Raw genomic sequence first — 14,318 nt, 5'->3', positions numbered from 1 at the left:
ACTCTATCCATTGGGAAGGAGAATAATACCTAATAAGACTGAAAAGGTAGATTGGAGCTTTGTTGTGAAGGACTTCATATAATGAACATAGGGGTTTTCATTCAGTGATGGATGCCCTAGGGCATCACTCCCAAGGAGTGGACTACTTTGAAAAGTAGTGAATTAATTATTACTGAAGCATTCAGAGAGACTGAATGGGAGTGAGGGTATTGTACAGTGTGCACTGTGGCTCATCGTGGTATAGGACTTTGTAATACTGACTCCACCACTTACTCTCTGAGTAGTTTTGAGCAGGTCACCTCACCTCTCTATACCTTAGTTTCCTCTACCGTAAAATAAGGAGATTGGACTCACTGACTTTTAAGGTCCCTTTCCAAATTGATATCCATGACCTTATGAGGCCAAATATGACCTCAGACACTTATAAGTTCTGTGACCCTGGGCAAGTCCCTTAACCCTGTTTGCTTCCATTTCCTCATTTGTAAAATGAATTGGAGAAGGAACTGGCAAACCATTCCAGTATCTTTGTCAAGAAACCACAAATGGGGTCATATGAAGAGTCAGAAAGCATTGAAACTACTCAACAACAACAACAATAACCACAACAAATGTTTTAGGGAGCAGTTGGACTTTTTATGGACCTATGGGATCAAACTTTTGGATGATGGGGCTATCAGGACATCAATTATGCTTTTCTTGAAGTATAGGTGATTTCTTAATTTGTAAGTACTTAAATTAATTCATTTATTTTGTATGTGAATAAAATGTTGATTGAAGTAAGTTGAATACTCTGATAAAACCCCTTAAGTCGGGGTTAGGACTGGTACAGGCCAATGTTTCTCCAAGGAGTTCTGCCCTCAGTGTTAATAGCTTGGTATTCCCTAAGGCTATTGCTTAGAAGACCTCTGGAAACCCAGAGTCTGAATCAGTTCTAGGGAATCAGTCCCTAGTAGGTTCAGTGGGAATTGGACTAATTTTACCTTACTTTGACATTTTGATGCCTTCTTTATCTTTCCCCTGTCCCCATTCTACCCCTCCCCTGTATATCTTAGATACTATATTAATTGTACAGTAGGACAGAATTCATCATGAAATAGGGCACATGGGACTAATAGATCATAGAATTTCTGGAAAGGAAAAGTTTGAGGGAAGTTTTGTATTGTATGAGCAGGAGTGGTATGCTCATAAATATTTAATAATCAGATCCTGCTCCCTCCCCCCAAAACCCCACATGAAATGTATGCATGACATACATTTGTATTGTTTATTTTGCATTGTTAATACTTTCCCCATTACTTTCTCAAGTTTAGACAGTCAACAAAACCAGACTAGTCAAGCCCTGATTTACAATTTACTCGTTTCTGAGTTTTAAAAGCTAACACTAAAAATTTAACAATCAACTCTCTAGAAATAGTGCAAGCTGGTTCTAGCACATTTTTCTAAGAAGATCAGTGGCAGAAATCAGCATTAGCTAATGGTCATTTTTTAGATAAGAGGTGATGTGTGTGTGTGTGTGTGTGTGTGTGTGTGAAAAATCCACTCATACTGTGTTTTGGGAGACTCAGATACTGTGCACTAGGTTGCATTTTTTCTCCTTCTTTAGTGTCTTACTGAAATAAAGTTTGCCTCTGTCGCCATAATTATTCTGCAACTTTAATTATATAAGAAGTGATAAGCTACAAAAGAAGAAAATCTCCACTAAACTTTGGAAGTTTGCAGAATCCCCCAAAGAAGAAAGAGTTAGTGAGCTCTTTGAGTTGATATTATTCACTTCTACTAATTCAATTGCCTTTGGATTTTAATCTTTTGAAGAGTTATATTGGTTAAAGATGAACCTTTTAAAAATTTCCTTTTTCCCTATTATAGATGAAAAGAATGCTCTAGGAATTTTGAGAAGATGAGGGAACCATTCTCAGTCAGCATGCTCTGTCTTATGCTGTGGGAAAGCCTGGGCTCCAAATTGTTTTTCATTTGGGTAAACATATTGTAATGGTGCCCATTGCCTTTATAATCTTAATGTTTCATCTTTGGTGGCACCCAAATGGCTTTGACATTTGTATTACATCCCAAAGTGCCCATCCTCAGATTCAAGAAGGATTTTATTGGGGGTAGCCTTGATATTTTGAACTATTTATAGCTGTGAAAATTTAATTTTTTAGTGCAATCCTTTCTCTCTCTCTCTCTCTCTCTCTCTCTCTCTCTCTCTCTCTCTCTCTTTCTCTGTCCCTCTCTCTCCCCCTCTCCCCTGCCCCCATTTAGTAAATTCTCCCTTGTAAACAGTTTAGGAAAAACAAAACTTTTCTAAAAATATCCCAGATTTAGCCCAGCTGAGTACTGAATACCAGAACTGGGCTGTGCCTTTGACTTTAAGTAGTCACATTTTGTATAGTATGTATTTTCTAGGGGATCTTGTATGAACCTAAGAACTGGATTAGAAAGCAGCTGTCCCAACTGAGTACTCTACCACAGTGGGAATGTTGGTTGGGATGGTGTGCTGAGGAGACACACTTAGGGATGACAGCTTCTAGGGACAAAGGCATTTGTATTTAGAAGCCTGCTTAGCTTCAGCTCTCTTCTAAACATTTCCATGGAAACCAAGGAAGTTCTTGTCCACTGTAAGTGACTTAATTTACTTTCTAATTGACTTGAATATGGAAAATGAGACTGTACTCGGTGATTTAAAATATATCCTTAATGATTTGATCATGTATATTTAATTCAGGCCCCTTAATATACCATTTGCTCTACTTGGTCTCCTTCTCCTTGTTTATTACTAAGGAAATTTCCACATTGATGGCCCACTCTTTGAAGTTATAAAATAACAGATGTAAATGCTGAGAAACAATCTCAAAGTCAATTGGTAACTTGGGTCTTCCCTTAGAAATTGCATTGTTCTTGCCTGCCAGGATGTGTACTGCATTCTAGCTTGGCTGGTGGATAGCTTTGAAAATGATTAGGTTTCTTGGTGCAAGTATTGGAGGCCAGCTAGTAACTGGGGATGTCATCTTGATATGATTTAAAGCACCAGATTGCAAGTTACTGTAATATGATGCATTAAATATTGATCAGCTTTAAGAGGAATGTGGTGGAAGGTGTCTGGTTTCTAAGTGCTGTTCCTCTGTGATTTGAGGTAGAACAGCTGCAAGCGCTTATTTTCCTTATGTTAATATGAGTTAAATATTTTGGAAATGGTTGCTCAGTTGGAGGAATCTATTCTTCCTGTATTTATGTGTGAATGCATAGGAGTAAAGGTTGTCAAGTGATAATGTCATAATGTCATTAAATTATTAGGTAGCATATAGTAGGATGAGTTGCGCATTAGTTTGTGGGGCAGGCATCACAAATATGGACTATGGAAGGGTAAGACTAGTCAAACTTTTATTTTCAAATCATTCTCTTGCTGTTCTACATATATTTTGAATGGTCAGTGAACCTATCCCACTGGAATGAAATGTGCCATAAAACATTACCTTTTTCTTAAGTCTCATTGATTCTAGTGCTTCCCCCCCCCCCCTAAAGCAGCTCTGCATGTCACACACTCAGTCCCATTGTAGAAAAATCTGCCCCAGGGAAAAGAATGTCTAGGAACAGCTGATCCTAGACAGCTGTAGGTAGGGGACATAATCAAACATGCCTAGAGTTTGGCTGATGAATTCAACCACAAACAGTCCCTCAACCTGTATACAGCCTCTCCATTTGTCACCACTACCATCAATATCAACAACAATAATAAAAAAATTCTTTGAAGGAAATAAGCTAAAAGTTTTTCTAAACAAACTGCTTTTTGAAGAGCTGTTTAGAATCTACTATGGTATTTTTGCTTAAAAAAACACTAAAAGAATGTCTTAAATCAGAATGGATAACTCATCAGAGCTAGAAAGGTTCTCAGAAAATTAGCCTCAGTACCTTCACTTTACAAAAAGACAAGTGAAGTGGCCCAATGTCACACAGTACAAATGATTGACAGGTGGAGAACTTTCTTTTGTTTGGATGCTGCACAGTATATCTTCCGTGAAATTGACAGTCAGTCACCAGAGAGCATACAAGTTATCTCTGTTTAATACCTAACTTGATATCAGAGGCAGAGGATGATTAAAGTTACTTCTTTAGTTTTAGTTATCTATCATAGATCCTTATATGATTTGAATGTACTTGTGAGAGATACCTTATATAGGGCAGCTAGGTAGTACAGTGTTGTTATTTTATCCCTACTCTTTTTATCCCTGTTCTGTTTTATCTTTACAGCTAAGGAGTATTGAACATATATATATAGAGCACTGAACATGGAATCAGGAAGACTCACATTCTTTAGTTCAGATCTGGTCTCAGACACTAGTTGTATCACCCTGGGCAAGTCATTTAACCCTGATTGCCTCACCTGTAAAATGGGCTAGAAGAGGAAATAGCAAACCACCCCAGTAGCTTTGCCAAGAAAACACTAAATGGGGTCATGATGAGTCACACACAACTAAAACGACTGTACGATAACAAAAATCTTATATGGAGAAAGTCTTTGAGGTTGCATTTTGTTTATTGAGTTGCTCAATCACAATCCATTTGTTCAGTGCCTAATATGATCCAGGAGCTCTGTAAGATTGGAGATAAACAGAAAAACAACCCAACAACAATAAAATAGTCCCTTCCATAAGGAGCTTATATACTATCAGAAAAGGGAATAAACATTTATTAAGTACTTACTGTGTACCAGGTGCTGAGCTAAGTTTTTTATAAATATTATCTCATTTGAGCCTCACAATAACCCTGTAAGGTAGGTGCTATTATTGTCTCCATTTTACAGTTGCAGAAACTGAGGCAGAAGTTAAGTGACTTGTCACAGCTTGTGAATGTTTGAGGCTAAATTTGAACTTAAGTCTTCCTGACTCTGGGTTTAGTGCTTTACCCACTGTACCACCTAGTTGCTTTTGCAGGATAACATGCACGCATATAGGTAAAAAAAAACCATTATGCAAATTAGGAAAATTAATAAACAATGAAGAAAGCAAGATTATACATCCTCCACACCTTTGTCTGCCATGTCACTATAAAGAGTTGGTTTGTTATAGAAATTATATGCAAAAATCTGGAATTTTTCTCTTCTTATATCTTCATTAAGAATATCTTTAATGTGAATGCAGGCCCTACTTTTACAAAGATTTTACAGAGATGAGGAAGCAGGAATATCAATGTGGATCGGTAATTATTGATGTCTTTGCAGTTATAAAAAAAGCTTAGAACTATTGAACAGCCATATTTTAAAAAATTTCTTTTGGTATTTTACTATATTTGGTCAATTCTTGAGATATGTCAATAATCCCTATATATTTGGTTAGCTTCAAATGTTTCAACTTCATCCTAAGTATAAGTACCACTTATGGTATGCACTGACAGGATCACAATCAGAGCTTAGCAGCTTTTGAAAACACAGAACTTTCCAAAGTATCCTCCCACCTCCTTTATTCTTTCACTCATACTAAACTTGCTCTTTCGCATTCCATCTCATCCACTCTAGCCTGATATCCACTCTTGACCACATGCTCTGCCACTTTAATATTTCACTGGCTACCGTACCAAATCTTCTATTTCCCCAACCTTCTGCTATTCCTGATTTGAGAATCCTTATTTCTTGGTAATCCCCACCATCCAGTTCCACAGCTGCAGAGTGTCAGTGATGAAGGTCAGGAAATCAACTTTACCTACTACACCTTTGTTACATAACATTATCTGGGACCTCTTTCCTGCTTAATAATCTGACTACCCTTCTTTAGCTCCCTACCTCATTCTTCAAAGCATCTCTTCTAAACCTTGTCTTTTCTTACTCTTTTCAGCCCTTTCTCTGTTCCTCAAAATTTCTTAGCATAATGACCCACTCTCTCCCCTCTGCCCACAGAGCAATAATCTTTACTTCTCACCAGAGCTAATGCCTTAGCCTGAACCATTAATTCCACTTTTTCATAGCTCTACTAGGACCTGTCCCAGTACTCATCCCTGTTCCTCTGCTATCTTTCTCCTATTTGTGTAAAAATGGAAAAAAAAAAACCAAACACACCCAACAATTTCATTTGATCCTTCTAGCTCATCCAGGTTGTAGTTTATCTTATTTCTACCCTTTAGAGTTAAACTTCTTGGAAAAGAAGTTCCTCCACTTTACTACCAGTTGACATCTGACTTCTGCTCCTACCATTCTCTCTCAAAGGTTACCAGTTGCCTCTTAAAGACCAACTATAATGGTCCTCCCCCCCACCCCATTCTCAACATTCTTGAATTTTCTTCTACCTTTGCCACAATTGGTTATCCCTCCTACCATATATACTCTCTTCCCTTGACTTCAGGGATACCATTTCCTCTTGATTGATTTTCCCCTTCCTTTCTTGTCTCTCTACCTGGGTCTTTATTCTCTTTTGAACCCCTTAATGTGGGGGCTCCTTATGGTTCTGTCACTGACAGAACACACACTTCTTTTTGCCATTTCATTTGGTCTCAGGGGTTCAATCATCACCTCTATATAGACAACTTCTCAAATCATATTTCCATTCCTGCCCTCTATTCTAAGCTCCAGAGCTGTAACTTCAATGGGTTTTTGGATCTCTTCACCTAGATATTCCATTGTCACCTCAAACTCAGAATGTTCTAAACAAAGCTTATCATTTCCTCTTGAAAACTATTCCTCCTTTTTTTTTTTAAATTACACTACCTCTTTAATGCTACTATTTGTCCTGTCTCTCATGTTTCCAGTGATGGGATTATTTTTTTTTTAACTATTCCATGGTTCTTTACTTTACCAATCATATTCAGTCAGTTATTATGTCTTGTTCCTTCCATTTGTCCAACATCTCTCCTCTGCTTTCCTACCAGATCCTCTAGCTTTCAAGGTTAGCTTTCTATCCATTATAACATGATGTCTCTCTTAGATGAACATTTAAACATTAAAAAAATTAACATCTTTTGGTTTTTGTATCACCTTCATTTCCAAATATATTTGTCTTCCTCCCATCTACCAAGAAGACCATCCCTTCTAAGAAATATTTTAAAAAAGAGAGATGGAGGAAAAAAAAAGTAGTTCAGCAAAGCTCACCAACACATTGATTGAGGTTGACAGCACATGTGATGTTCCATACTCTTAGTTCTCCACCTCTCCAAAGAAAATAAGGTACATTTTAATTTTATTTTTAAACATATTTTTCTTTATTTTTAAAATATCTCTTAAATTTGCCACATATTCCTCTACTTCCCCCTTCCAGAGAGCTATCCCTTATAAAAAGGAATATAATTTCATCAAAGCCAATCAACATGTTGAAAAAAATCTAATGTTGCATATCCATTTTTTGGCACCCATTGACCTTTGCAAAGAAACAAGGGAAGGTATTAAATTGCTTCTTTGACTCCAAGCTTGTTTTTTATACTTTTGGAAATTTAAATTTGAATTGTTTTTTGGTGGTTGTTCCTTTCATTTATATTTTTGTAGTTATTATACATATTGTTGTCCAGGTTCTTCTTACTTCACCTCATACCAGTTCATTTAAGCCTTTCCATGGTTCTCTATATTCATCATGCATGCCATTTCCTATATGGGGCATAGTACTATTTACATACCATGAATTTTTAAAAGGTTTTTCAGATCCCCTCCCCCCCCCCCATAATTAACGGGTATCTACTTTATTTCCAGTTCTTTACTTCAACAAAAAGTGCTACCACAAACATTTTGATTTATGGAGCCTTTCTTCTTCTTGGTAACCTCTTTGGGCTTATGCCTAGCAGTGCAATGTCTAGGTGGACATTTTAGTCACTTTATTTAGTAATTCCAAATTTATATATGGGATAGTTGTAACAGTTCACAAATCTACCAACAATGTATCAGTGTGCTTGATTTTCCACATTCCCTTAAACATTGACTATTCCTTTATTTTGTAATTTTTTTTTGCCAATTTTCTAGGTGGGAGATTAAGCCTTAGGGCTATTTTGATTTTAATTTCTCTTACTATTAATGATTTGAAGCATTCTTTAAATGGTTGTTAATAATTTGCAATTTTTCTTTTGATAACTTTTTGTTCATATCCTTTGGTCACTTCTTTATTAGGAAATGTCTTTTGGTCTTAAATATTTCTTAGTTGTCTATATATCGTGGATAATAAACACTTAGAGAATTTTTTGGTAAAGATTTCCCCCCCCCCATCTCCCCAGCCAACCATTGTCCTTTTTATCTTAATTTATTTTGCTTATTCAAAAGCTTTACAATTTCATGCAATAAAATGAGCTATTTTTCCTGTGCAATTACCTCTATTCCTGGTTAGTGAATAGTTCATCCCTTATCTATAGTTATAAATGATAAACAAACTTTTAAAAAACTTTTTTATGGTATGGTATTTAATATTTAAGACACCTTTCAATTGTAGGATGTGGCATAAGATAATTGTCTAGCCTAATTTCTGCCAGATTGATTTCCAGTTTTCCTAGTAGTTCTTATAAAATAAGGAATTATTTCCCAGGTAATTTTTGTTTTTGAGTTTATCAAACTCTGGATTGTTGTATTGCATAATTTCTGGTTCTCTCTTTTCTAGTCTGTTCTACTGATCTTTATTATTTTTTTAACCAATACCAGATGTTTTTGATGATCAATGCTTTTATAATTTTGTTTGAGCTCTAGAAGTTTTATTCTTCCTCTGTTCCCCCCTTTTTAGTTCAGTATTTCCTTTGGCATTCTAGATATTTTTGTCCCTTTTAAGCAGTTTCATTATTTTATCTAGCTTCCTAAAAGTCTCACTTTGGCACTTTGATTGGTACAGCTTTACATCTATGAATTAACTTTGGTAGCACTGTCATTTTTATTACTGATATGGCCCAACCATTGATTATTCCCTCAGCTGTTTAATTTGTTCTTTATTTATTCAAGGAATATTTTATAATTGAGTTGATACAATTATTGAGTTTGCTTTGGTAGATCAACCCCCAAAGTTTTACACATTTTGTGGTTATTTTGAATTTGATTTCCCTTTCTATTTTTGACTTGAAGATTTTGCTATTATCACATAGAAAGGCTGTTTAATTTTGTGGGCTTATTTTGGAGTCTGAAAATTTATTGAAGTTGTTAATTATCTTATTTAGGTTATTTGCTGATTCCCTAGGATTTTCTAAGCAAACCACCATATCATCAGCAAGCAAGGATAGTTTTGTCTCCTCTTTGTCTATCTCTATGCCTCTATTTTTAATTCTCTCGTTTTATTGCTGGCATTTCTTGAACTATATGAGAGTTGGAAAAGGGGGCATCCTTGCTTTACTGTTGGATTTGTCAAACATTTCTAGTATATGTCTATTTTGTAAAATGCTTTCTTTTGACTTTAGATAGGCACTTTTTATCATGTCAAAAAAGATTTCTCTATGCCCATAATTTGAAGAAGTTTTAGCATAAATTTCATATTGTGTCAAAGATGTTTCTTTTTCTGCATCAATTGAGATAATAATGTGGTTTGAATTTTTAATATGATTAATTATGCTTGTTTCCTAATCTTGAACCATCTTTACTTATCAATCTATATTGTTTGATAATAAGTATAAAACTTTATGGTTTGCAAAGTGCCTTACAAATAATATTTTTATTCTCACAACACACTGTGAGGTAGTGCAATTATTATCCCAATTTTTATAGATGAGCAAAATGAGGCAGATAGGTTAAGTGACTTGCCCAGAGTCATATATCTAGTAAATGTCTGAGGCAGGATTTGAACTCGTCTTCCTGATTCCACACCCAGTACTTTATCTACTATATCATGCAGCTTGTCAGAATGAATGATTTCTTGGATAAATTGCCATAGTCTTTTGGCCAGGTTGATTTAAAATTTTTAGATCTATTTTCATTAATGATTTTGGTCTGAAGTTTTCTTTCTTTTCTGTATCCTCTGGTTTGGTTATTAAGACTCTATTAAAGAACAGAGGGAGGTGAATTTTCTAATGTCTTCTTCAAGGTCAGGCTTGATCATTTTTTTAAACTTTTGTTCTTTCCATTTATGTTGTAGTCATTTTGTATGCAATTTCCCTGTTTTTAAAAACTCTGCATTTTTCTACAAGTCTGCATATGCATTTCTGAAATATTGATATTAATCATTTTTTACTCCACAGTAATATTCTGTTGCATTCATGTACCAAAATTTATTTAGCCATTTCCAATCAATGGTCATCTCTTTTATTTCCAGTTCTTAGATACTACCAAAAGTGCTAATGTAAATATTTCTTTCTACTTTTGTCTTTCTTTAGGATATATGCTTAATAGTGAGACCTCTAGATCAAAGGATATGGACATTTTAGACACTTTATTAGTGTATTATTGAGGATTTTTCAGAATGGTGATATTAATTCACAGCTCTGCCAAAAGTACATCAGTGTGCCCATTTTCCATTGTCATTTTGTATTTACTATTCCTTTCTTTTGTTACCTTCTCGACACGAGGTAGAACCTTTGAATTGATTCAATTTATATTTCTGTCAGAGATTTGTAGCAGTGTTCCATATGGATGTTAATAATTTATAATACTTTTGAGAACTGTTGCTTCATATCCTTTAACTCTCTAGTGGGTGAACATTCTTTCACAGTTACATGCCTTATGGCTAAGCACTGGGTGGCCATGGTGAATGAAAAGGAAGTTTGGGGAGCTATGTGTTTAGTCAGTGATCAATAGACTAAAATCTTTCTTTCTCTCTCAATCAGATGAGAAAGGCTTTGGTGTTAATAGAATATTTTAGCTGGAAAAGAATTTAGAGGTCATCTAGTCTAACCCTCTCATATTGGAGTTGGAAATGGAGGCCCAGAGAGGTTATCTAACTTGCCTAGAGTCAGTAACTAGTTAATAACAGAGCCAGGACTAGAACCGACATATCCTAACTCAATCTCATTTTCCTTTCATTATGCTATTATACTTATATTTATTGACCTTCTAATGGACTTTAACATGATCAAAATATTTGGTCTTTGGTATTTATTAAACACCATAATAAATTCACTGAGAAGGTTATGAAGGTACTGCTCCATAATGTTCCCATCATTTTCATCTAAGATGGGGAAGCTTTTATTCATCTTTCTTGCCATCAGCAGTGGAGTGAAGCATGGCCTTGTCATTCTAATTGACAGAAACCCACAGATTCAATGAGACCTAGAAGCTGGGATTATTCATCTAGGAGACATTTTCAACTCATCGGACTCACAACATCATAGAAAGTCCTTGAAATAGTAGCAGAGGAGTTTCCATGAGCTGATAATGATGCTCTAGAAATTTACCTGTATGGGCATGGGCCCCATCTCCCTCTCACCCTTCACAAAAGAAAGAGCAAGAAATTTTGTATTTATCATGAATATAGAAAATAGAATCATTCAGTCCTGCATATAAATCATCAATTTTCATTAGCAATACTGAACTGAGAGCTGTCATGCATTATGTTTCCAGTGTGATCTCCAATAACTGTATCACCACATAGAGTAAGAAGAAAAGGGGGATACACTCTCATAAAAGCAATAGACTCACTTTTCTATAAACCAGAACTCAGTATAGAATGGGATGGTTTGGGCCCCATCCAAGGTTGCTAACTTAATGAAGTATTGAAAAAATATTGTCATAATCCACCCATAAAATATTAGAACTGAGACAAGAGAGCTAATGTAATTGCTTATAACTGTATATCACTTGTATAATTACAATAAGTACTTATAAATGTTCCTAGGACCATAGATCTAGAGCTGGCAGAGTAAACTTTAGGGGCCATTAGTCCACTTCCTCATTTTTTGCATAAGGAAACTGAGGCCTAGAAGGTGAACTGATTTTTTTCTTGGTGGCAAGTGGCAGGGCTGGAGTTGAACCATGGGTAAGATTTTAGCTAAGATCCTCCGATTCCATATCCAGCATGCTTTTCACCATAGTATATTCATTGACTTGAACTGGAAAATCTACTATTTACATGGCTAGAGCTTAGCTAATATTTTGAGAGAACATTTGTTTTCTTCCTCACACAGGAGAAATTAGGAAGTCTTTAGAAATGCATTCTCTGTTCAAAACCTCATTAGTCACTTTATGAATGAATTCTTATCAAGTGGCTAGGTTGAGGCCAACATACCTATTCCCTCCTGCCATGCATAAATGAGGCACAGAGTCACACTCCCTCCTCCTCAAGAGTTACCACACTCCTGGTAACACAAGTATATTTCCCCTGAGTCAGTGAGTGAATCAGTCTTTGACAGAGATGTTGAGGAAGGAATCCCTGAAACTGTAGGGAAGGAGCTCCTTCCTTGGTACTCCTAGACTACCAAGTCACTTGTAAGCATCTATCTGGGGAATCACACACTATGTATTGATCCTTCCCAAGGAAGCTAGAAAAGGGAGTGAAGTACTGATCTGATCACCAATATACAACAAGTTCCCAATATGGGTAAAAATATAAAGCCCAGGCTTACTTTGGTGCCTTGGAGGTAGTAGTTGAGAAATGTAGCTGCAGCTGACATTTCTTTCCACTTTGATCTTTCTCTGTGTCTTTGGAAGTCCTGGGTCTCTTTAAACTTCACTGATCTAGCTCTTGCTCCTGGCTGATTAGTGGGTAAAGTGTTGGTCTCACCACCTGCAGGGCTGATTAGACGCTGTGGGGCTATACTTCTAGTACCCTAGGGGGGATCCCTTTTGGTAATGGCAATAATCTATGCCCTAATTCACTTAAAGATTAGAAGAGATGAGGCTCATTTCCTTCCTGGGTACAAATTTTAGCACATAATAAAGGATGTCAGTGATGACTTATACGTGTTCAGAGCTGTCTTTCCCAGGAACTATACAAATTAAAAAAAAAACACCTAAATCTGATCTCTATTATAAATTGTTATGCTCTAAATGATTGGATTGAGAAGTGAATTTACCTGAAGCTCAAGCATCTTAAGCTTCTTTGGGGTTTGGGTTTGGAACTATATGGTTGGTAAGAGACAAAAATCTCAATTCTCCTAGCTCCTGTATTCACCATGTTCAGTCATGGAAGCATTCCTTCAGGCAAGGAAAATCCTCACCTAAAATGCAAGTCATTTCAGATTCATTTGGTGTTTTAAAATCCTCCTCCCTCTGCCTTGTACCTTTATTTCTACTCATCCCTTTCCCACTAGTATTATCCAACCTACTTGAGAACTTCTCTAATACAAGAAAGACTTAAAAAAAAAACTCCTGGGAAATTTAAAGAAGATTATAAACAGGCGATCTCTAAGTTTTCTGCCTTTCTTCTTCATGAAACATCATAGCTATATGACAAATCATCTTGGGCCTGGGGAATACAGTCCTGAATTTCTTTGTCCTTTCGCCATGCTTACTTAGTAGGATGTGTTGTATGCTTGCCAAGAAATGTTTCCTGATTTCCCTCTCCCCACTCTGACAATTACTAATTACATTTGCCACGAAATGTTTCAAGTTCAATTAAAGTAACTGAAATTTTGCATCTTTGGTGATGGAATATGTGTATAGCCTATTGTATGTTTGTCTACCATTAAATCGACTCTACCTTCAGTCCCTGTCACTCAGAGAATCCTTTTTTTCTACCCTGCATTTAGCTTGTGAAATTGGAAAGAGAGGAAGCTCTATTTTTAAGAAGCATTCTTTCAAAACATTTTTCTTTGCTTTGATTTTCCTGAAGTTTTCAAATGAAACAACCTGAACATTCAACATAAATCTCAATCTCTTCAATCACTGATCAAATACTTATTAAGATGAAATTATATTGAGGGGGCAATGGGATTTGGAGAATAGGTTCAGCCTTAGAGTGACTCATATGAGATCATGGCAAGTCATTTAATTTTTTAGGGCTCCTGAAAAACTCTGTGACTGTAAGTTGAAGATAGTTGTTGAGGAGGGTAGTTTCTATACCAGGAGTTTTCTGAATCAGTGACATCACAGGTCCCTCTTCTTTCCACCTATACCCCTCTCCCCCTGATTCTCTCTGTCTCTGTGTGTCTTGGTCTCTGTCTCTTTCTCTCCCCTCCTGTCTCCTCCCCTCTCCTCTCCTCCCCTCCACTCTCATCCCCTCCTCTCCTCTTTTCTCTCTCTCTCCCCATCGCCCTTTCCTTCCCACTTCTTCTCTCTCTCCTATGCCTTCTTTCTATGTAATGTAGCTGTATTCTATAAATTTATTTACACATTATTTATACACATGGTATTTATCTGTCTAATTATATATATTCATGTAAGTATATGTGTATATATGTATGTACAATGTAAGCATATATGAGAGAGAAGAGACAGGAAAGGAGAAAGGAGGAGAGAGAGTGAGTGAGAGAGAGAGAGAGAGAGAGAGAGAGAGAGAGAGAGAGAGAGAGAG

General features: G+C 36.2%; 1 protein-coding gene across 3 annotated transcripts in view; it reads left to right on the top strand.

Moving 5' to 3' along the window:
* Nucleotides 1-2,457: 2,457 nt before the first annotated feature.
* Nucleotides 2,458-14,318, top strand: part of DLG2 (discs large MAGUK scaffold protein 2) — a 2,470,643-nt gene continuing 2,458,782 nt past the window's right edge. Inside the window, exon 1 of one of the 3 annotated variants that reach the window (XM_069070968.1) lies at nucleotides 2,458-2,615. In XM_069070968.1, coding sequence (XP_068927069.1) covers nucleotides 2,588-2,615 — 28 coding nt within the window. In that variant the 5' untranslated portion in view covers nucleotides 2,458-2,587. The remainder of the gene's footprint in view (nucleotides 2,616-14,318) is intronic. The other 2 variants (XM_069070969.1, XM_069070964.1) reach the window with 2 other exon arrangements.

The sequence above is a fragment of the Petaurus breviceps genome, unplaced genomic scaffold (genome assembly GCF_028583685.1).
Source record: "Petaurus breviceps papuanus isolate PSGF00001 unplaced genomic scaffold, PetGlider_PUasm1.0 90823, whole genome shotgun sequence".
NCBI classification, from domain to species: domain Eukaryota; kingdom Metazoa; phylum Chordata; class Mammalia; order Diprotodontia; family Petauridae; genus Petaurus; species Petaurus breviceps.
This window is presented reverse-complemented; position numbering and strand designations above follow the sequence as displayed.